Source organism: Ornithorhynchus anatinus, chromosome 4, assembly GCF_004115215.2.
Source record: "Ornithorhynchus anatinus isolate Pmale09 chromosome 4, mOrnAna1.pri.v4, whole genome shotgun sequence".
Classification (NCBI taxonomy): Eukaryota; Metazoa; Chordata; class Mammalia; order Monotremata; family Ornithorhynchidae; genus Ornithorhynchus; species Ornithorhynchus anatinus.
Genome location: NC_041731.1, coordinates 135,998,156 through 136,021,833, shown reverse-complemented (window position 1 = coordinate 136,021,833; position 23,678 = coordinate 135,998,156). Strand labels below are relative to the sequence as shown.

The 23,678-nt window shown below is 47.8% G+C and overlaps 1 protein-coding gene across 1 annotated transcript; it reads right to left on the bottom strand.

The window, feature by feature from the left end:
- Positions 1–5,369: 5,369 nt before the first annotated feature.
- On the bottom strand, positions 5,370–22,926 carry LOC114811166 (NACHT, LRR and PYD domains-containing protein 3-like). Its single transcript, XM_029062749.2, has 3 exons — positions 22,774–22,926; positions 17,229–17,399; positions 5,370–5,597 (listed from the first exon to the last, which is right to left on the bottom strand). Exons 1-3 carry the CDS (start codon positions 22,875–22,877, stop codon positions 5,468–5,470), a joined length of 405 nt encoding a protein of 134 aa, XP_028918582.1. The 5' UTR covers positions 22,878–22,926; the 3' UTR covers positions 5,370–5,467.
- Between the last annotated feature and the right edge of the window lie 752 nt (positions 22,927–23,678).

Below are 23,678 nucleotides of genomic sequence, written 5' to 3'. Positions count from 1 at the left end.
TGCAGATAACTGATCTATTCCCTTGGTAGAGTATGACAGAGTTAGGCACAATCACTGCCTTTAAGGAGTTTACACTTTAGAGGAGGAAACAGACACTGAAGTAGATCTCATGAGGTAGAAGATGGAACTGTGGAGATCAATCAATCAATCAGTCAATCAGTTATATCTATTGAACAATAACTGCTGAGTGGAGTGAATATCAAACATACGAATCCAAGTGCTCAGGCGAAGCAGAAGAGAGAGGGTGAAGTGGATATAAGGACTTAGGTGGGGAAGGCCTCTTGGAGGAAAAGTGATTTTAATATGTCTTCATAGATAGGTGGGATGATGGTCTGTGACATGAGTAGGTTTTCAATACTAGGCTGTGCAAGGCAATATCTCCAGAAGCGTAACAGGACATTGTGAGATCACACGTGCAAAAGTGCTCAACTGGGAGATGGGGAATATAACCAGAAGAAAAAGAAATGAATCAGGGAAGGTTTCCTGGAGGAGATGTGATTTCAGGAAGGCTGTGGTGAAGGGGAGAGCTGGGGTCTGCTGGATATGAAAGGGAAGAGACTTGTAGGCCAATGGAGAGGTTGGGGCAGGAGCACAAGGTACCGTGAAAAGGCCGGTTTGGGAGGAAGGAATAGGGCAAGCTAGGGAGCTGTAGGAGAAAGGAGAAGAGAGGAGGGAAAGATGTGATAGAGTGCCACAGAGCTGCCAGTGGGCCAACCTTAGGGCTGGGGTTGGGCTGGAGTCAGTCTCTGCTCTCCTTTGGGTGCGTGGTGGTAGCAAACCTCAGTTATTTGCCCTGAGAACAGACTCGGTTTTAGGAAAGGTGTCTTCCTTCCTCAGCCCATGGCCCTCTTTCCAAGCCCCGCCAGCCTCCTGTCCGAAACCCAGCCACATGGCCCTCAGCAGAGGGGCAAGCAGCTGGACCTCCCCGGGCTATGGTCCCATCAAGCAAAGAGCAGCAGAATGGGCCATCCAGGCTGAAAGATAAGGAAGACCCGAGCCCCCTCCCCAGTGGCTGCACCACTGGTGACGTGGCTGGGCCTGGGGAGATGGAGCAGGGAGTCTCCCCCATCCCAAAAAAACCCTACCTTGACCCCATGCCTCCCACCAATTATCACCTCATCTCCGTTTTACCATTCCTCTCCAAACTCCTTGAGCAAGTTGTCTACACCCTCTGTCTCAAATTCCTTTCTTCCAATTCTCTCCTGGACTCCCTCCAGTCTGGCTTCTGTCCCCTTCACTCCACAGAATCTCCCTTCTCAAAGGTCACCAGTGATCTCCTTATTGCCAAGTCCAATGACTCCTACTCCATCCTAATCCTCCTCGACCTCTCAGCTGCGTTTGATATTGGGGACCAACCTCTTCTCCTGGATACATTAACCACTCAGCTTCACTAACTGTCCTCTCCTGGTTTTCCCTTTATCTCTCTGGCAGTTCATTTTCAGTCTCCTTCACAGGCTCCTCTTCTGCCTCCCATTCCCAAACTGTGAGGGTCCCTCTCAGTCCCCTTCTATTCTCCATATACACTCAATTCCTAAGAGAACTCTTTCATTCCCATGACTTCAACTACCATCTCTATGTAGATGATACCCAAATCTCCATCTCCTTCTCTGATTTCTCCCCCCTCTTCAGGCTCACCCCTCCTCCTGCCTTCAAGACATCTCTATTTGGATGTTCTCTCATCACTTCAAAATTAACGCATCCAAAACAGAGCTCCTTATTCTCCCACTCAAACCCTGTCCTCTGCTGACTTTCCATCACTGTAGACGGCACCACCATCCTTCCTGTCTCACAAGCCCATAACCTTGGCATTATCTTTGACTCCTCTCTTTCATTCAATCCACATAGTTCATCTGTCACCAAATCTTGTTGGTCCCACCTTCACAACATCGCTAAAATCCACCCTTCCCTCTCCATCCAAACTGCGACCATGTTAATACAATCACTTATCCTATCCCACCTAGACTACTTCATCAGCCTTCTTGCTGACCTCCCACCTTCCTGTCTCTTCCCACTCCAGTCCATACTTCACTCTGCCACCTGGATCATCATTCTACAAAAACGTTCAGGACGTGTCACCCCTCCCCCTGCAAAAAATCTCCAGTGGTTGCCTAGCTACCTCCGTATCAAACAAAAACTCTTCACCATTGTCTTTAAAGCACTCCATCACCTTGCTGCCTCTTACATCACCTCAGTTCTCTCCTACAACCCAGCCCACATACATCACTCCTCTGATTCTAACCTTCTCATTGTGACTCAATCTCGCCTGTCTCGGCCCCAACCCCTGGCCCACGTCCTGCCTCTGGTCTGGAATGCCCTCCCTCCTCAAATCCGCCAGACAATTACTCTCCTCCTCTTCAAAGTCTTATTAAAGGTACATTTTCTTCCGAGACTAAGCTCCACTTTTCCTCATCTCCCACTCCCTTCTGCATCGCTCTGACTTGCTCCCTTTGCTCTCCCCACTACACCCCCAGCCCCACAGCAGTTAGGTATATATCTGTAATTTTAAATATTTGAATTGATGTCTGTCTCCCCTCTTCTAGACTATGAGCTCATTGTGGGCAGGGATTGTCACTATTTAGGGAGGAGGAAGGGACTGGAGAGGAACAGGGGAGATTTTAGGGAGCTCTGATCCCAACTGTCCAGAGGAGAATAGCATACAAAATACCCAAGCAGCAGCTCATTCCAGTCCAACCACCGTTTTTCCCACTTCCTCCCAGGGGTTCCCAGCACGTCTGCAAATCTAGGCCTTGAGCAGGCATTGCCTACAAATGTGGCTCTTTGTTGCTTTGTTCATTTAAATAATTCTGCTTCCAGACAGTTGTGCCAGCACAAATCCCCCTTGACCTTCTACTGGTTGCTGAGGCATCCATTGCTTGCAGCAGCCAATCACTGTTTTCTGCCACCCAAGTCCACTCTTCCTAGTAGGGCAAATCAGGATCTATCATCCTGGGTTCACTGCCATTGTGTAGCCAGTGTCCAGAGCTCGATCCTGCTCGCCCATATCGTGGACCTGACTGAACCCAAGCTGCCCTCTGCCCTCCTCTCCTGCCACTCCCACTCACCCGCATTTCGGGAGAGCTGAAAATCTCCACTCCTTCCCCACTCTCCCTCTCCTCCACCGGTTGCCGACACACTTCTGGTCGGGATTCCAGGCCCCACCTGACAGCACGACCAGCACAGTTCAGGCTGATGTCCCCACCACCCTCAATATTCATTCATTCAATCGTATTTATTGAAAGCTTACTGTGTGCAGAGCACTGTACTAAGTGCAGGAAGGCAGGCAATGGGTCACCTCAGCAGAAACTACCTGCCTGGATAACAAGATCATCTGATGGTATTGAGTTTAATGAAGAAGGACATTCATTACGCCAGGCACTTCTCCCCTTCGTGGCTTCTGGGATTCCTCCTCATCATGGCTCCGTGCACTCCTCTCCATCGTGGCTCCGAGCATTCCTGCCCATCGTGGCTCTGGGCATTGTGCCCCGTTGTGACTCTGGGCACTCCTCCCCAGCATGACTCTGGGCACTCATCCTCTTCAAGGCTCCCAGAAAATCTTCCCTACTTTGCTCCTATCACATCTCCCCTCTAAGACTCTGGCATTTCTCTTCCCTGTGGCTTCTGTTAGTCCTCCCCATTGTGGCTTTAGGGACTGCTCTTCATTACGGTTCTGGGCACTCCTCCTCATTGTGGCTTTGGGTACTTTTCCCCATCGTGAGAGGATCTGAATGCCTGTGAGCAAGGGGATTGGAAGGGCTGGGGGCCAGGAAGAGCCAGGGCTGGGAGGGGCCAGGTTGGGATGATCAGGGCTGGGAGGGGCCTTGGTGGGAAGGCCAGGTCTGAGAGAGGTTAGGGCTGGGAGGGCCAGGCTTTGCAGAGCTGATAGCCCAGAAAGCACCATTCTGGGTATTGCTAGCCCTGAGGAAAACTGTCTTTCAGAGGCTTGGGGTGTGCAAGGATGTGAGCTCTGTTCATTCAGCTGCTGGGGCTGCTACACCTAACCCTATAGTGCGAGTGGGACACCAAAACCACTAGACAGACATCCTAATCCAGGAATACAGAAGGTGTCCCTAAGCTCCGTGCCCCTCAAATAAGGTATGGAGGAGGGGGCGGAGATTGGGCAAGTGGAGGGCGGAGCTGGACCGGCCTGGGAGCCCAGGTAAGAAAATACCTGCCACCTCTGACCTCTGGGCAGTGGACTCCGACTTGCAGCAGTTGCTCACGTGTCACCCCTGCACTGAGCATTGAATGCCCGCTTTGTCTCTGGAAGCTAAGCACTAAGAGACCATGGGATGGGTGAGTGTCTCGCTGAGCATTCGTGGGTGAAAGCACAATGCTTTGCCAGGTGCAAGCAATGCATAAGTGGATTTCTCCCAGGTGAGAAGTGCTGTGGGGTTGGAAATGGGGCTTTTGTACGTATCAGTGTTATGTACACTTCTGATATTTATTCACTTATATTAATGTCTGCGTCTCCCCTAGACTGTAAGCTCAGTGTGGGCAGGGTATGGATGAACTAACTGTCATATTGTACTCTTTTAAACGGTTAGTACAGTGCTCCGCCCACAGTAATTTTCAATAAGTATGATTGATTGATTGACTGACTGTTCTACAGCATTGGGGGCTAGAGTAGAAGACTCCTGAGAACATCACACTACCTCAGGGGCAGAGGGAGGGTGTCAGTGCTGGGGATGGGCAGGAAGAAAGGGAGAGAGGAGGGTTGGGGTGCAGGTGGAGCAGGGGGCTGGAAAGAAGAAAGAGTGTGGCAGGTGTAGGAAATGGGTGGGGGTTGGACAGCAGGCAGGAGAAGCTTGGGGTTGGGGTGGAGCAGGGGAAGGAAAGGTGTGGGGGGTGCGATGGCAGAGATGGTAGGGTGGAGCAGGGGGCAGGGGCCTGTAGGTCCATGTTTGCTGAGTCTGTGCCCATGGGAAAGGGCTAGGACTGAATCTTTTCCACCGGCTGGAAGAACAGGAGTAGCCAACAGTGCTCTTCTATTTCCTGCTCTCAGACCAGGCTGATTGTGCCTCCGGCAGTGCCCTGAAGGGAGAGCTGGGCTAAACTCTGTCTGTGGCCCAGCCTATAGGGCAGAGCCTGGACTGACTGTGCCCTTGGCAGTGCCCTGTGGGGAGAGTTATTCCCACACTCTGTCTGAGCCCTGTCTTGCTGGGCAGAGCCTGTAGACACTGAGGAACCAAGCCTTGCAGCATCCTGTCCCAGAGCTGGGGTGACACAGGGGACACAGGGAACCCCAGGGTCAAACCCCGATTGAGATATCCCAACTCAGTGCCAGCTGAGCCACCTGGTCCAGGCCCTCATGAATTGCCTTACAGCAGCCCACTTTGGTGCCCCCAATTCCACCACACCACACACATGGGTGTTCTTCTCTGAACTAGGAATTGGATGTAAGAGGGAAAAGTTGGGCAGGGGGATTTACCTTAACCATTCATAGTAAAATTTTACATTTTGAGTCCATTTATAGCTGCTGTTTCACCAATTCACTCAGGTCATTCTCAAACAGGTTCAGGCATGTCAGCTTCTGGTTGCAGGTAAGAATGGAGGACAGATCCTCATAACAGGTGTCCGTGAGGTGACAGGACACCAGCCTGTAGGGAACATCCAGAGGGGGGAAATCTTGTCAGTCTTCCTGTTTCAAGCCTTTCCTGCCTCTTCCTGGGAAAAGCTCCCTTGTCCCCCAGCCCCATGGACCTCTGACCTTTCCAGCCTCTTCTTCCTCCCTTAATCCTCTTCATCCCTTTCCCAGCCTAAGTCAGAACTGGAGTGAGATGGAGAGTTTTTCCTAGGAAACAGAAATGAAACCATGGGGTACAGGTTACACTGGGTGTTTCAGGCTTTGAATAGCTAGGGGATTGAATCCCAGGTGCACGTTTCGGGTTCTGATTGTTGACAACAGCAGAAGGGAATCCTGATAACAAGCAGCAAAGAGATTGCAATGATGCATCCTGCAGGAAAGACCTCAGTGGGAAGTGTCTAACCCATCGGTCCCAGGGTTTGGGCCTGACCTACATCACCCTGGCAGCGGCAGAGATGGGGCTACAGCCTCAGGGCCCCTAGAAGCTGGGAGGACAAGAAGATAGTTGTGCCTGAAGGGTTGGGTGGGCATAATAATAAAAGTAACAATAATAATAATAATTGTGGTATTTTTAGGTATTTATTATGTGTCAAGCACTGTTCCAAGCACTACATAGATACAAGAATGGCAGGCCAAACACAGTCCCTGACTGACATGGGGCTCACAGTCCAACTGTCTATCAATACGTCTCTTGGCAGAGAAGTGATTTTAATAAGGCTTTAAGGAGTTCTAAAATAGAACTCCATATCTTTCCACCTAAACCCTGTCCTCTCTCTGACTTTCCCATCACAGTAGATGGCACCACCATCCTTCCTGTCTCTCAAGGCCATGACCTTGGCATTATCCTTAACTTCTCTCCCTCATTCAACCCATCATCACTAAATCCTAACAGTTCGACTTTCACAACAAGGCCAAAAGCCACCCTTCCCTCTCCATTCAAACTGCTACCACATTAATCCAATCACTTATCCTATTCTGCCTCGATATCAACTTATCAGCCTCCATGCTGACCTTCCTACCTCCTGGGTCTCCCCACTCCAGTCCGTATGTCACTCTGGTGCCCGGATCATTCTTCTACAAAAACATTCAGGCCATGTTTCCCCACTCCTCAAGAATCTCCAGTGGTTGCCCATATACTTCAGCGTGGCTAGAGAAGCAGCGTGGCTCAGTGGAAAGAGGTCAGAGGACTTAAGAGTCAGAGGTCATGGGTTCTAATCCTGGCTTTCAGCTGTGTGACTTTGGGCAAGTCACTTAACTTCTCGGTGCCTCAGTTACCTCATCTGTAAAATGGGGATTAAGACTGTGAGACTCACGTGGGACAAACTACCCCAGCACTTAGAACAGTGCTCGGCACATAGTAAGCGCTTAACAAATACCAACATTATTATTATTATTATTATTATTATCTACCTCTGCATCAATCATAAACTCCTCACCACTAGGTTTAAAGCAATCCATCACCTTGGCCCCCTCCAACCACATCTCCTACTCTCCTACTACAATCCAGCCCACAAAAGTCTCTCCTCTAATGCCAACCTTCTCAATGTACCTCAATCTCATCTATCTCGCCACCAACCTATCTCCCACATCCTGCCTCTGGTCTGGAACGTCCTCTCTTCTCATTTCCAACAGACAATTACTCTCCCTCCCTTCGGAGCCTTATTGTAGGCACATTTCCTCCAGGAGGGCTTCCCTGATTAAACCCTTTATTCCTCTTCCACTCCCTTCTGCATTGCCCTGACTTGCTCCTTTTATTTTCCCCCACTCCCAGCCCCACAGCACTGATGTCCATATCTGTAACATTTATTTATATTAATGTCTGTCTCCCCGTCTAGACTGTAAGCTCGTTGTGGGCAGGGAATGTGTCTGTTATATTGTACTCTCCCTAGAGCTTAGTGCAATAACTCTATTGAGTACAGTAAGTGCTCAATAAACATGATTGACTGAATGACTGAATGGCTTTGAAGGTGGGGAGAGTGGTGGACTGTTGGACATAAAGGATGTCAAAAAAAACTTCACAGACTCTGCGTTGTGTTCAAGTGGGTATGTCAGAGACAAGTTTATTTCTACTAGTGCTAGTAGGAATAGTAGTGGTTGATGGGCAGAGTTTTTTCTACTAGTTAAGGCTAACTCAATTCAAAGCAATACAGAGTTTCTTTATATACATTTGGTAGAGCATCTGAGATGCTCATGTGACCAAAAAGCACAATGCATGACATATACTTTAAGACAAACAGTGGTAAATTTCTACTGGGGGTAATTGCTCATCCCTGCTTGGTTCTCCCCAATATAGAGGTCTGGTGGGAAAATACTACTAGCAGAAAGTGAAGAAGATTTGAAGGGCTTATTATTAAAAGTTAAGGAGCAGAGCAAAAAGATGGGCCTACATTTGAATGTCAAGAAAAAGCATCATGACAACTGGAACACATTTATAGTGGATGGAGAGAAAATTGAAGTAGTTGACAATTTTTCTCTCCTGGGATCAAAAATCAATAACAAAGGAACTAGTAGTCAAAAATATGCTGAAGATTAATGTTAGGAAGATTTGTTATGAAGAGCCTGGAAAAAAACATGAAATGCACTGAGGTAACAGTTGCCACAAAAATACGAATTGTCAATGCTATGGGGTTTCCAGTGACAATGAATGGACAGTGAAAAAGCAGAATAGAAAGAGCATCGATGCTTTTGAAATGTGGTGTTGGAGAAGGCTTTTGTGAATACCGTGGACCGCCTGAAAAACAAACAAATGGGCTTTGGAGCAAATATAGCCAATGTGGTCTTTGGAAGACCAAATGACTCAACATAGATTAGCATATTTTGAACACATCCCCAGGAGGACTTATTCTCTGGAGAAGACACTATTCCTGGGAAAAGTCCAGGGAAAACCTGGAAGAGGAAGACCAGTGGCTAGATGGATAGAAACCATAGCAATTGTAACAGAAGAACCGTTAACAAGCTTACTGATTATGGCAGAAGATAGGATGCTCTGGAGAAAATATATCCATAGAGTCACTATGAATTGGGCAAACTTGACGTCATTTGATAGTAATAATGAGCAGGTGGGGATCCTCACTTTGCTAAGAAGGAATAGCTTCAACCTGTCTCAAGTCCTTGGCATACCAAGACAGACATCTGGACAGCATAAACAAAGGAGAAAAGGATATATGATGTACCCACTTTGAGTATATGGCAAATTGACAAGACATAATGGAATCCAGGCTTAAAGGCCCATCACATGAGAGGCAGCATGGTGCAGAGGCCTGGGAGTCAGAAGGTCATGGATTCTAATTCCTGCTCTGTCACTTGTCTGATGTGTGACCTTGGGCAAGTCACTTCACTTCCTTGTGCCTCAGTTACCTCATCTATAAAATGGGGAATGAGACTGTAAGCCCCATGTGAGACAGGGACTGTGTCCAACCTGATTTACTTGAATGCTTATTGCAGGGTCTGGCACATAGTAAGTGCTTAACAGATACCATAATTATTATTATTATTACATTCAATCCCTTGGTATTTTACTACTCTTAGGGACTCTAATCACTGGAGTTACTCTTTTTCACTAAAACAAGGTGGCTAGGAGACAATCAAGTGGTCCTAGAGACAAAAAAGCTCAGAGGGGAAGGTCTGAATGAGAAGAGGCAAGGGAGAGAAGGTTTCAGGCCAGAAGGAGGGTGTGGGTGAGGAATCACTAGTGAAATAGACTTAGACTGAGGAACAATGAGTAAGTTGTCATTTTAGCTGTGAAGTTAGCATGTTAGAAATGTAGTAGGAAATCACTGAGGTAAGATAGGAAGGGGTAAGGTGATTGAGTGCTTTACAGCCAAAGATAAGGAGTTCCTATTTGATGCAGAGGTGATCGGGCAACCACTGGAAGTTCTTGAGAAGTGGGGAAATGTGGACTGAACTTTTTGTAGAGAAATGGTCTGGGCAACAGAGTGAGTAAGGACTGAAGTGGGAAGGACAGGAAGCAGGGAGGTCAGTGAGGAGGGTGATCTTCTCTATGCTGATGTTTCCCAAATCTACATCTCCAGCCCTGATCTCTCACCTTCTCTGCAGTCTTGCTTTCAGGACACTTCTACTTGGATGTCCTGATGACACTTAAAACTTAACATGTTCGAAATAGAACTCCTTATCTTCCCACCTATATCACTACCAACCACCATCATTATCATCATCATTCATTCATTCATTCAATCATATTCATTGAGCCCTTACTGTGTGCAGAGCACTGTACTAAGTGCTTGGGAAAGTACAACACAGCAATAAAGTGTGTGTGTTGAGGAGAGGGAAGAAGGGCAAAGGGAGCAACTCGACGTGACGCAGAAGGGATTGGAAGCTGAGGAAAGGTGGGGCTTAATCTGGTAAAAACCTCTTGGGGGAGAAATGCCTTTAGTAAGGCTTTGAAGAGGGTGAGAGTAGTTGGCAGATTTGAGGTGGGAGGGTGTTCTAGGCCAGAGGAAGGATGTGGACTAGAGGACAGTGGTGAAATAGACAAGATCGAGGCACAGTGAGAAGGATAAGACCAGAAGAGAGGAGTGTGAAGGCTGGGTTGTAGAAGGAGAGAAGTGAGGTGAGGTAGGAGGGGGCAAGGTGATGGAGTGCTTTAAAGCCAACAGCGAGGAGTTTTTGTTTTATACAGAGGTGAACAGGAGACCATCAGAGATTTTTTGGGGGGGTGGAGGTGACATGTCCTGAATGTTTCTGTAGAAAGATAATCTGGGTAGCAGAGTGAAGCATGGACTGGAGTGGGGAGAGGCAGGAGTGGGAGGTCCAAAAGGAGGCTGATGCAGTAATCTAGGCAGGATAGGATGAGTGATTGTACTAACATGGTAGCAGTTTGGATAGAGAGGAAAAAGCGGATTTAGTGATGTTGTGAAGGTGAGACCGATAGGATTTGGTGACAGATTGGATATGTGGGTTGAATGAGAGAGCGGAGTCAAGGAAAACACCAAGATTACGGGATTGTGAGATGGGAAGGGTGGTGGTACCATCTACAATGATGGGAAATTCCGGGTGAGGACAGGGTTTGGGTGGGTAGATAAAGAGCTCTGTTTTGGACACGTTAGATTTGAGGTGATGGGAGGACATCCAAGTAGAGATGTCTTGAAGGCAGGAGATGTGAGCCTAGAGAGAGAGGGAGAAGAGATCAGGGGAGGGGAATGTAGATTTGGGTATCATCTGCATAGAGATTGTAGTTGAAGTTGTAGGAGTGAATGAGTTCTCCAAGTGAATAAGTGCATATGGAGAATGGAAGGGGTCAGAAAACTGAACCTTGAGGGACTTCCACAGTTAGGGGGTGGGAGGGAGATGAGGAGCCTGCCAAAGGAGACAGAATGGCCCGAAAGATAAGAGGAGAACCAGGAAAGGATAGAGTCAATGAAGCCAAGGTTGGATAATGTATTTGGAGAAGGGAATGGTCTACAGTGTCAAAGGCAACTGAAAGGTCAAGGAGGATTAGGATGGAGTAGAAGTCATTGGATTTGGCAAGAAAAAGATCACTGGAGAGGGTGGTTTCAGTGAAGTGAAGGGGTGGAAGCCAGACTGGAGGGGTCCAGGAGAGAGTTGGAGGACAGGAATTTGAGACAGTGGGTGTAGACGACTCACTCAAGGAGTTTGGAGAGGAAAGGTAGGAGGGAGATGGGGTGATAACTAGAGGGAACTGTGGGGTCAAGGGAGGGTTATTTTAGGATAGGGAAGATGTGGGCATGTTTGAAGGCAGTGGGGAAGAAGCTATTGGAGAGTGAATGATTGAAAATGGCTGTTGAGGAGGGAAGGAGGAAAGGTGCAAGAGTTTTTATAAGGTGTGAAGGAATGGGGTCTGATGCGCATGTGGAAGGAGTTGCATTTGAGAGGAGGCAGATAAGGCTGGGATGGATGGAAAGTTGAAGGGGAGCCCAGGGAGAGGGGAGATTGGGGAAGAGGAGGGGTGATTTTAGGAAGCTCACATCTTATGGTGTTAATTTTCTTAATCAAGTAGGTGGCCAGTTCACTGGGGGCAAGGGATATGGACAGCAGGGGGGACAGGGGGTCTGAGGAGGGATCGATTGTATTTATTGAACTCTTATGTGTGCAGAGCACTATACTAAGTTCTTGGGATAATGGAGTTGGTAGGTACATTCTCTGCCCACAGCAAGCTTACAGTCTAGAGGGGGAAACACACTAATGTAAATAAATTATGGATATGTACATAAGTGCCCTGGGGCTGAGGGAGGGGTGAATAAAGGGTGTAAATCCCAAGTTTAGAGGTGATACAGAAGGGAGGGGAGGATAGAAAATGAGGGTCTAGTCGGGGAAGGCCTCTTGAAACCATGAGAAGCAGTATGGCCTAATGGATAGAGCATGGGCCTGGGAGTTAGAAGGACCTGGGTTCTAATCCCAGATCCACCACTTCTCTGCTAAATTACCTTGGGCAAGTCACTTCACTTCTCCATGCCTCAGTTACCTCATCTGTAAAATGTGGATTAATACTGTAAGCCCCATGTGGGACATGAACTTTATCCAACCTGATTACCTGGTATTTACCCCAGTGCTTAGTTCAGCACTTGGTGCATAGTAAGCACTTAAGAAATACCACAAAAAATAATTAAAAAAAAAATAAGACTTTGAAGGTGGGGACAGAGAGAAGGGAGGACATTCCAAGCCCGAGGCATGATGTGGGAGAAAAGTCAGAGTTGAGATAGATGAGATCGAGATACAGTGAGTAGGTTGGCATTAGAAGACAAAAGTGTGTAGTCTGGATTATGTAGGAAAAGCGGTGAGGTAAGGTAGGATGGGGCAACGCTAATGGTAAAGAGTTTCTGTGAGATGTGGAGGCAGATGGGCAATCACTGGAGTTTCATGAGGAGCAGGGAAACATGGGCTGAACTTTTTTGTGAAAAAATGATCCAGGCAGCAGAGTGAAATATGGACTGGAGTGGGGAGTGACAGGAGGCAGGACGCCAGCAAGGAGGCTGACAGAGTAATCAAGGTGGGATAGTATAAGTATTTGGATTAATGTGGTAGCAGTTGGGACTGGAGAGGAAAGGGCGGATTTTAGCGGTTTAAATGTTGACCCGACAGGATTTAGTGACAGATTGAACATGTGGGTTGAATAAGAGAGATGAGTCAAAGATAATGCTAAGATTATTGGCTTATGAGACAAGAGGAATTGTGGTGCTGCCTATCATTACAGGAAAGTCGGGGGAGGATTGGGTTTGGGTGGGAAGATAAGGAGTTTTTATCCATCTTATCTCATCCATACCCTTTCCTCTCTTTGACTTTCCTATCATGGTAGACAGCACCACTACAACTCAGCCCACACATTTCACTCTTATGCCAACTCAGTGTACCCTGAGCTCACCTGTCTTCATGTAGACACCTTGCTCACATTCTCCTTCTTGTCTGGAACTCCCTCCCACTTCATATCTGACATTCCACCCATTCTCCTATCTTCAGAACCCTAATAAAAACACACCTTCTCCAAAAGACCTTCCCTAACTAAGCCCTTAGTTCCCCTATAATAAAAGTTGTGACATTTGTTACTATGCGCCAAGCAATGTACTAAGCATGGGGAAGATACAAGATAATCAGGTTGGATCTAATCTCTGTCCCACGTGGAGCTCACAGTCTAAGTAGGAAGGGTTCCTTTTACAGATGAGGAAACTGAGGCATCGAGAAGTTGAGTGACTTGCCTGCAGAATCTGAAAGTTCAGGGAAAAGTGCAGAATTGTCATCAACTCATTCCTGAGCCCCCAGGGTCTTCTGAGAACAGCACCCAGGACACACAGGGGACAGAGAGCTGAAGAATCACACCAAAGGTGATGTGAGGGTGTGGAGGGGGACATCACAGTAGAGAGGGACAGGAGCTCCGGGGGAGGGGGCAGACTGGGGACCCACAGCTGCTGCCTCAGGACTGGAGCAGAGACCTGGGGGAGTTGACCCTGCCAGTAGCTCTGCCCCTGCCCCTATTTCCAGAACAGACAGAAAGAGGAGAAACACACAAGCCACTATTGGCACAGACTCTCCCTGGGAGCCGGGGAATACGATGGCCTCCAACCCCTCTGCCTGCAGCCGGCTCTCAGCCAGACCCTCTTTCCGGTGGACACCCACCCCAACCACTCTACACTCACAAAAGGGACTTTTCAGAAAAGAAACCAGAGCTTCTTATGTCAATTTCTCTAGGGAACTGTTTGGACATCTCAGCATCTCAAATATCCATTTTGTCCCAGTATCTCCGAGGTTATTTTTACTCAGGTTCAGAATTTTCAGGTTCTGGTTGCTGGCAAGGGCAGAGGAGAGATCTTGACAACAAGCAGCAGTGAGATTGCACTGCTCTAGCCTGGAGGAAATACAACAGCAGGGAGAGACCATCATCAGGACCCACAATTCACTGCTGTCCAACCTCGCTCTGGGGAGGGCTGCACCCTGACAGCCCCCTGGGGCCCAAGCAGCCTCAGCCTTGGCTTGCCCCCGCCCCTCCCAACCCAATATGCCATCTGCTCAGGGGGTCCCAGCTGCCACCATCCCAATCAGCTTCCCTGAGAGGAGCCCAGGTCTGCCAGTCCTAGAGCACATGGAATATTCATTCATTCAATAGTATTTATTGAATGAATTTATGGAATAGAGGGACGGGGGCACCGGCCTGGGTCTGGAGAAGGAGCCACATGGTGTCCCAAGGTAAACCCGGGGTACCCACCATCTCAAGGTCAAATCCTATCTCATGACTGCCTGAGCTAGGAGGCAGACCTTGGAAATGCGGGTGGGGTACCACCCCCCAAAACAAAACTTCTAGATTGCCAGTCCAAGATGGAAATATAGAAGGTGTCCCTCACCCCCATGCCATTCTTATTAGGTATGAAGGAGAAGGGAGGGATGAGATTGGATAAACTGAGACCAGAAGCTGGAATGGCCTAGGAGTACAGGTGATAGATACCTGCGGCCTCTGACCTGTGCAGTGGATCGAGACTTGTAGCAGCCAGCTGCGTATCACCTTTGCTCAGAGCGTGAGTAGCCTGCTCTGCCTGCACCAAGTGAGGAGCCGAAGGATGGGTGAGTGTCCCGCTGAACGCCCCTGGGGTTGGAAACGAGAGGCTTCACCATGAGTGGGTAACGCATAAGTGGATTCCTCCCGAATGGGAAGTGCACGTGGGTGGGGGCTAGCCGCCTCACCAAGAGCAAATAAACCATAAGTGAATTCCTCCCGGATGGGACCTGGGTGTTTTGCCATGCGTGAGTAATGCACTTCAGTTTATACTTTACTCTGCTGCCTAGATTATCTTTTTTTAGAAACATTCTGGGCATGTCGGCCCCCTCCTCTAGAGTCTCCAGTGGTTGCCTATCAACCTCCATATCAAGCAAAAACTCTTCACTATTAGCTTTTAAGCTCTCCATCACCTTGTCCCCTCCTACCTCACCTCTCTTATCTCCTACATCCCAGCCCACACACTCCAGTCCTCTCATGCTAACTTTCTCACTGTGCCTCGTTCTTGCCTGTCCCGCTGTTGACTCCTTGTCCACGTCCTACCTCTGGCCTGGAATGCCCTCCCTCCTCAAATTTGCCAAACTAGCACAATTCCCCCCTTCAAAGCCCTACTGAAAGCTCACCTCCTCCAGGAGGCCTTCCTAGACTAAGCCCCCCTTTTCCTCTATCCCCCCTCCCTTCCCCATCGCCCCGACTCCCTCCCTCTGTTCTACCCCACTCCCCATCCCATAGCACTTGTGTATATATGTACATATAATTATAATTGTATTTTTTTTATTAAAGTGTATTATCTATAATTCTATTTATAGATATAAATCTATATATCTCTCTCTATATTTATAGATATTTATTTATAATGATGCTACTGATGCCTGTTTACTTGTTTTGATAACTGTCTTCCCACCTGCTAGACTGTGAGCCTGATGTGGGCAGGGATTGTCTTGATTTGTGGCTGAATTGTACTTCCCAAGGACTTAGTACAGTGCTCTGCACACAGTAAGCACTCAATAAATATGACTGAATGAATTAATTAATGCATCAGTATATTCCTTCCAATAGGGAAGCTCTAAAATCATTAAATACTCCTATTTCTCCCAAAGGGAGGTTCAATTTGCCATGTCCAAAATAATTAAACAATTCAATTGGCCTCATGGAATAAATTTTGTATAAAACTCAGATTTTCTGTCCCTGGTCTCTCTATCTATCTCTTGCCAAGCTGATTCCCACACAAACCCATCCCCAGACAACGGGTGACACACAGGCAGAAGGGAGGCAGCCCCAGTCCATGGTCCGCTCCAGAACTGAGCCCTGGTGGGAGGCCAGGCAAGGGTCCCAGAGATTGATTTCAGAGATGTGGCCAGACAAGGCAGGCCCTAGCCTCAGGGCTCTGGGCCTCTCCCTGGCTCCTCACCCCTTCCTTTCCCCTGGAAGCCATGGCTCACTGTCCTGTAGATCCAGGGGAAACACAAAAGGGACCGGGAAAACTAAGGTTAGAGAGGGTTTCTGGGAGAAGAAAGAGGTCCATCGAGCTGAAGGCAGACAAGGGGTGGAGGAGAATTAGGATAGAATCCATCAGACTTGACCAGACCAGGGCCATGTGTGACTACTCAGTCATTCCACCATCAGGACTGCATCTGGATCTCAGAAGACTTGTGTTCTAATCCCTGCTCTGCCATTTTTCTGCTGTGTGACCTTGGGATAGTCATTTGCCCTATCTGGATAATAATAATAATAATGTTGGTATTTGTTAAGTGCTTACTATGTGCAGACCACTGTTCTAAGCGCTGGGGTAGATACAGGGTAATCAGGTTGTCCCACGTGAGGCTCACAGTCTTAATCCCCATTTTACAGACGAGGTCACTGAGGCACAGAGAAGTTAAGTGACTTGCCCACAGTCACACAGCTGACAAGCGGCAGAGGAGGGATTTGAACCCATGACCTCTGACTCCCAAGCCTGGGCTCTTTCCACTGAGCCACATTGCTTCTCCATTTCCTTCTCTGTAAAATAGGGATCCAATACCTCTTCTCCCTCCTACCTAGAATATGAGCCCAGTGAGGGTCAAGGACTGTATTGGGCATGATTATCTTCTCTCTGCCCAGTGCCTAGTAGAGTGCTTGAAAGATAGTAAGAACTTGACAAATACCACAGTTATAATTCTTCTTCTTCACTGTAATTCATTCTGTGTCTGTCTTCTGCACTAGTCTGTAAGTTCCTTGAGGACAGGGACCATGTCTACTAATTCTATTATACACTCCCAAGTGCTCAATGTTCTGAAGTAAGTTCTCAATCTAAACTGATGGTTGCTTGATACTGGGAAGAGCAACCAGGACACCCAGGGGATGGAGGTGAGAGGAAAGTAAGGATGGGGACCATTGAGCAAAGAGAGCTGTTAGGGAGGGGCAATCTGGAGTCCCGCAGCTGCTGCCTTAGGGCTGGAGAAGAGGCCTGGGGAAGCTGTCCCCACTGGTGGCTCTGCTCCTGCCCCTATTTCCAGAACGGACAGACAGGAGACACAGACAAGCTGCCATTGGCACAGACTCTCCCTGGGAGCCTGGGGAAATGGCAGTCTCCAACCCCTGTGCCTGCGGCTGGTTCTCGGCCAGACCTTCTTTCCAGCAAATGCCGAGTCCAACCACTCTACACTCATGCAGGGGACTGCCAGAAAGGAAACCAGACCTACTTACATCATTGACTCTAGGGAACAGTTGGGGTGTCTCAACACCTCAAATAGCCATTTTGCCCCTATGTCTCCCAGATCACTGTAACTCAGGTCCAGATGTTTCAGGTTCTGGTTGTTGGCAAGGGTGGAGGAAAGACTCTGACAACAGGCAGAAGTAAGACAGCATTTACCCAATCTGGAGGAAAAAGCACAGCAGAGAGAAGCTGCCATCAAGACCCACAGTTCACTGCTGTCCAACCCCCTTCTGAAGATCCTCTTGGGCAGCAGCCTCAGCCCCCTCTGCCCCCCACGCCCACCCACTCCCCACCCACCTCAGTGTCCAATCTGCTCTGGGACTCCCAGCTGCCATCACCTCAGTCAGCTGTCCTCATCCCAGTCAGCTGTCCTGTGAGGAGCCAGGGGCTGCCGGCCCCAGAGCCCAAGGAATGGAGGGACATGGGGCACGGGGTCTGGGTTAGGAGAAGGGGCCATGGACAGAAGGGAGGAAGCCCCATTCGATGGTCCCCTCAGAGCTGAGCCCTGGTGGGGAACCAGACAAGGTCCCATCTCTGATGTCAGAGATGGGACCATTCATTCATTCAAACGTATTTATTGAGTGCTTACTGTGTGCAGAGCACTGTACTAAATCCTTGGAAAGTGCAATTCAAAAACAAACAATCCTTACCCAGTAATGGGCTCATAGTCTAGAAGATGGGCTCACAGTCTAGAAGACAGGCTCACTATCAGACAAGACAGCCCACAGCCTCAGGGCTCTGGGGCCTTCTCCACTCCTAACCCCCTTCCTGTCCTTTTTCTGAGGGCAGGAAACCAGGGCTTGCTGCACTACAGATCCAGGGAAATCACAAAAGGGACCAGAGAAACCAAATTTAGAATGGGTTTCTGGGAAAGGAGAGGTCCTCTGTGCCCAAGGCAACCAAGGGGTGGAGAAGGATTAGACTAGAATACATTAGACTTGGCAGAAAGAGGCCCATGGGTGATTTTTCAGCCATTCTGCAGCCCTGTGCCTCCTAAGCCTGAAAATACTGACACCCACAGGACCCACAGCTTAAACCACTACCTTACTTGGAGTAGAGGCATGGTCTTAAGGAAAGAGCACAGGCCTGGGAATCTGAAGACCTAGGCTCAAATCCCAGAACCATGATCTGAGACCTAGGGAAAGACACTTAGCTTCACTGTGCCTTAGTTCTCCTACGAGACTGTGAGCCCCATGTAGGACAGGGACTGTGTCCAACTTAATTGACTTGTAACTAACCCAGCGATTACAACAGCGTTTTACACATAGTAAGCACTTAAACAAATGCCATAAACAAAATAAAAGAAACGGTAGGTGCTCAATCTAAATTGATGGGTGCCTGATTCTGGGAACAGCACTCAGGATCTAAAAAACCTCCAGTGGTTGCCTATCAACCTTTGTGTGAAACAAAAACTCCTCACTCTTGGCTTCAAACTTCTCCATCATCTTGCCCCCTCCTATCTCACCTCCTTTCTCTCTTTCTACTGCCCACCCCATACACTCTGCTCCTCTGCCGCTCACCTCCTCATGGTCCCCCGTTCGCTCCTGTTCCGCCGTCGACCCCTGGCCCACATCCTACCACTGTCCTGGAATGCCCTCCCTCCTCACATTCTCCAAACTAACTCTCTTCCTCTCTTCAAAGCCCTATTGAGAGCTCACCTCCTCCAGGAGGCCTTCCCAGACTGAGCCCCCCTTTTCCCTCTGCTCCCCCTCTTCTCCCCTCCCCTCTCCCACCCTCTGCTCTTCCCCCTTCCCCTCCCCTCAGCACTGTGCTCATTTGTATATATTATTTATTACCCTATTTATTTTGTTAATGAGGTGTATATCTCCTTGATTCTATTTGATGATGATGTTGTCTTGTTTCATTTTTTTCTGTTTTGCTTTGCCGTCTGTCTCCCCCGTTTAGACTGTGAGCCCGTCGTTGGGCAGGAATTGTCTCTATCTGTTGCCGAATTGTACATTCCAAGCGCTTAGTACAGTGCTCTGCACATAGTAAGTGGACAATAAATACTATTGAATGAATGAATGGGAAGGGGCCGTGAGCAGAAGGGAGGCAGCCCCAGTCCATGACCCCTGCAGAGGTGAGCCCTGGGTGGGGGGCGGTCAGGGATGTCAGAGATGGGTCTAGACAAGACAGCTCCCAGTCTCAGGAATAGGGACCCCTCCCTGGCTCCTCACTCTCTCCATGTCCTTGTGCTGAGGGCAGGAACCTTTGCCTCGTTGCACTGCAGGTCCAGGGAAATCACTAAAAGGACCATATTTTCTGAGGGGAATAGAGGGTCAGGAGGGTTTCAGATGTTTAACTCCCTCCTCAAACCCCCAACATCCAGTCTCTTCCTTCTCTTACCTCTACCTTGCCACTCTTTTCATTGAAAAAACTGAAACTATCATGTTTGATTTCCCTAAAATCTCCCCTTCACATCTCCATTCCTACTCTCCTCCTGCCCTCTCTGACTCTCTCATTCTTTCCAGCAGTTTCTCTGGAGGTCATCTCCCATCTCAAATTATATCCCCTCCATCTGAACAGCTCTACTTAGATGTCCAGCTGCCCATTCAAACTTAACATGTCCAAAATAGCACTCCTCATCTTCCCATCCAAATCCTTCCTACCCAAGACTAGACCACTATTCTCCCTGTCTCATAAGTTTGTACCCTTGGCATTATGCTTGACTCATCTCTCTCATTCAATCTATCTTCAAATCCTGTCGGTTCAACTCTGTCGCCCTGACTTGCTCCCTTTGCTCTTTCCCCTTACTTCTCCCTTTCCCCCATAGCATTCAATAGTATTTATTGAGCGCTTACTATGTGCAGAGCACTGTACTAAGCGCTTGGAATGAACAAGTTGGCAACAGATAGAGACAGTCCCTGCCGTTTGACGGGCTTACAAGCACTTATGTATCTGTAATTTTATTTACTTGTATTGATATCTGTCTCCCCCATGCTAGACTGTATGCCTGTTGTTGCAGGGAATGTGACTGCTTATTGCTGTATTGTACTCTCCCAAGAGCTTAGTACAGTGCTCTGCACATAGTACATACTTAATAAATATGATTGAATGAATGAATGAACCTTCACATCACTAAAATCCCCCCTTTCTTCTGTAACCAAACTGCTACTATACAGAAACAAGTACTTATCAAATCCCATCTTGACTATTCATTCATTCAATAGTATTTATTGAGTTTTTACTGTGTGCAGAACACTGTACTAAGCACTTGGAAAGTACAATTCAGCACTAAAGAGAGACAATCCCTGTCCACACTGGGCTTATAGTCTAGTACGGGGGAAACAGACATCAAAACAAGTAAACAGGCATCGATATAAACAAATAGAATTATAGATATATACTCATCAAAACAAGTAATAGGTATCAATATCAATGCAATTATAGACATGTACATATAATAATAATGTTGGTATTTGTTAAGTGCTTACTATGTGCCGAGCACTGTTCTAAGTGCTGGGGTAATAATAATAATAATGTTGGTATTTGTTAAGCGCTTACTATGTGCCGAGCACTGTTCTAAGCGCTGGGGTAGACATAGGGGAATCAGGTTGTCCCAGGTGACAATCGTTTAGTTTGAGTGCTTATTCTGTGCAGAGCACTGTACTAAGCGCTTGGAAAGTATAATTCAGCAATAGAGACAATCCCTGCCCACAATGGGCTCACAGTCTAGAAGAGGGGGTTGGGGGAGAGACAGGCATCAAAACAGAGAAACAGGCAATAGACACTTGTCCGCTGCCTGACCTCGGTCAAGTCACTTCTCTGGGCCTCAGTTTTTTCACCTTTAAAACGAGAATTAAATATCTGTTCTCCTTTCTACTTAAACTGTGAGTCCTGATTGAGACAGAACCTGGGCCTGGCCTAATTTTCTTGTATCTATTCTAGAGCTTATTTAGTGCTTGGTACACACTAAACAATTGATCTATCAATCTATCAGTGGTATTTATTGAGTGCTTACTATATGCAGGGCACTGTACAAAGCACTTGGGAGAGTAATAATAATTATGGTATTTGTTAAGCACTTACTATACGCCAAGCTCTGTTCTAAGCACTGGGGTAGATATAAGGCAATCAAGTTGGACCCAGTCATTGTCTGACATGGGGCTCACGGCCTCAATCCCCATTTTACAGATGAGGTAACTGAGGCACAGAGAAGTTAAGTGACTTCATTCATTCATTCACTCAATTGAATTTATTGAGCGCTTACTGTGTGCAAAAAACTGTAGTAAGTGCTTAGAAAGTACAATTCAGCAATAAAGGCAGACAACCCCTGCCCACAGCGGGCTCACAGTCTAGAAGAGGGGAGACAAGCATCAATAGTATTAATAAAAATAAACAGAATTAGAGAGATATATATACATCAGAACAAGTAAAATAGGCATTAATATAAATAAATGAAAAAATTATAGATATGTACATATATACACAAGTCCTGTGGGGCAGGGAGGGGGGTAGAGCAAAGGGAGCGAGTCAGGGTGAGGTCGGGGGGAGGGGAGCTGAGGAGAAGGGGGGTTTAGTCTGGGAAGGTCTACCGGAGGAGGTGAGCCTTCAGTAGGGATTTGAAGGGGGAAATGTGATTGTTTGGCAGGTTTGAGGAGGGAGGGCATTTCAGGCCAGAGGTAGGACATGGGCCAGGGGTCGACTTGCTCAAAGTCACACAGAAGACATGTGTGGAGCCGGGATTACAGCCCATGACCTGACTCCCAAGCCTGTGCTCAATGGAGTTGGTAATAATAATAATAATAATAACAGTATTTGTTAAGTGCTTACTATGTGCCAGGCACTGCTCTAAGAACTGGGGTAGATACAAGGTAATCAGGTTATCTCACGTGGGGCTCACAGTCTTAATCTCCATTTTACAGATGAGGGAACTGAGGCACAGAGAAGTTAATGACTTCCCCAAGGTCACACAGCAGACAAGTGGCAGAGTCGGAATTAGAACCCATGACCTCTGACTCCCAAGCCCATGCTCTTCCCACGAAGCCATGCTGCTTCTTAGACACAACCCTCACCTGCCTTCTAAGAGCTTGCAGGTGAGAGGGGGAGGTAGACACTAAATAAATTACAATAGGGGAAATGGCGCAGTTGATCAATGAATGGTAGGTATTAAGAGTTTACTGTGGGCAGAACACTGTACTAAACAGTCGGTGGAGTATAATGCAATAGAGTTTGTAGAAACATTCACTGACCACAAGAGGCTACAGTCTAGAAAGGGATACGGACCTGGAAACAAATAAATTATGGATAGTACATAAGTGTTGTGGGGCTAGAAGTAGGGTGAAGAGCAACCGCTTGAAAGGCACAAAATCCAAATACATTGGTGATGTAGAAGGGAGAGGGAGTAGGGAGAAAAAGGGTATAGTTGGAGAAGGCCTCTTGGAGAAGGTCAATATGATTTTAATTAGGCTTAGAAGGTGGAGAGAGCGGTGCTTTGTCATACAAGAAAGGGGAGGTTGTTCCAAGCCAGAGAGAGGACAAGCAGAATGAAAGACAAAATTAAGATGCAGCATTAGAGGAATTTAGGAGACTCACATCAACCGGAATTGTTGGGCAGCAATAGCGAGAAACAGTGCATTATCCCAAAGTCGAGCACGAATTCGGAGAGACTTTTTGCCCTCCATGAAGTCAAGTTGCATCAGTGTGGCTCAGTGGAAAGAGCCTGGGCTTGGGAGTCAGAGGTCATGGGTTGTCTTGTCAGCTGTGTGACTTTGGGCAAGTCACTTTACTTCTCTGTGCCTCAGTTCCCTCATCTGTAAAATGGGGATGAAGACTGTGAGTCCCATGTGGGACAACCTGATCACCTTGTATTCCCCCAGCGCTTAGAACAGTGCTTTGCATATAGTAAGTGCTTAACAAATGCCATCATTATTATTATTATGATCTGGCCCTTTCCCATGGGAAGCAGCCTGGGGAAAACACGGCTCTGGGAGTCAGGGAACCTAGGTTCTAATCTCAGCTCTGACACCTACTTGCCTACCCCAGCACTTTGTACAATGCTTGGCACACTTTAATAACGATGACGGCATTTGTTAAGCACTTACTATGTGCAAAGCACTGTTCTAAATTCTGGGACGGATACAAGGTAATCAAGTTGTCCCTCGTGGGGCTGGCAGTCTTAATGCCCATTTTACAGGTGAGGTCACTGAGGCCCAGAAAAGTGAAGAGCTGGGATTTGAAGCCACGACCTCTGCCTCCCCAGTCCGACCTCTTTTCCCCAAGCCCCGCCGCTTCTAATACAACTGAAACAGGGTGGCTCAGTGGAAAGAGCCTGGGCTTCGGAGTCAGAGGTCATGGGTTCGCCTCCCGGCTCTGCCACTTGTCAGCTGTGGGACTGTGGGCAAGTCACTTACCTTCTCTGTGCCTCAGTGACCTCATCTGTAAAATGGGGATTAACTGTGAGCCTCACGTGGGACAACCTGATTACCCTGTAATAATAA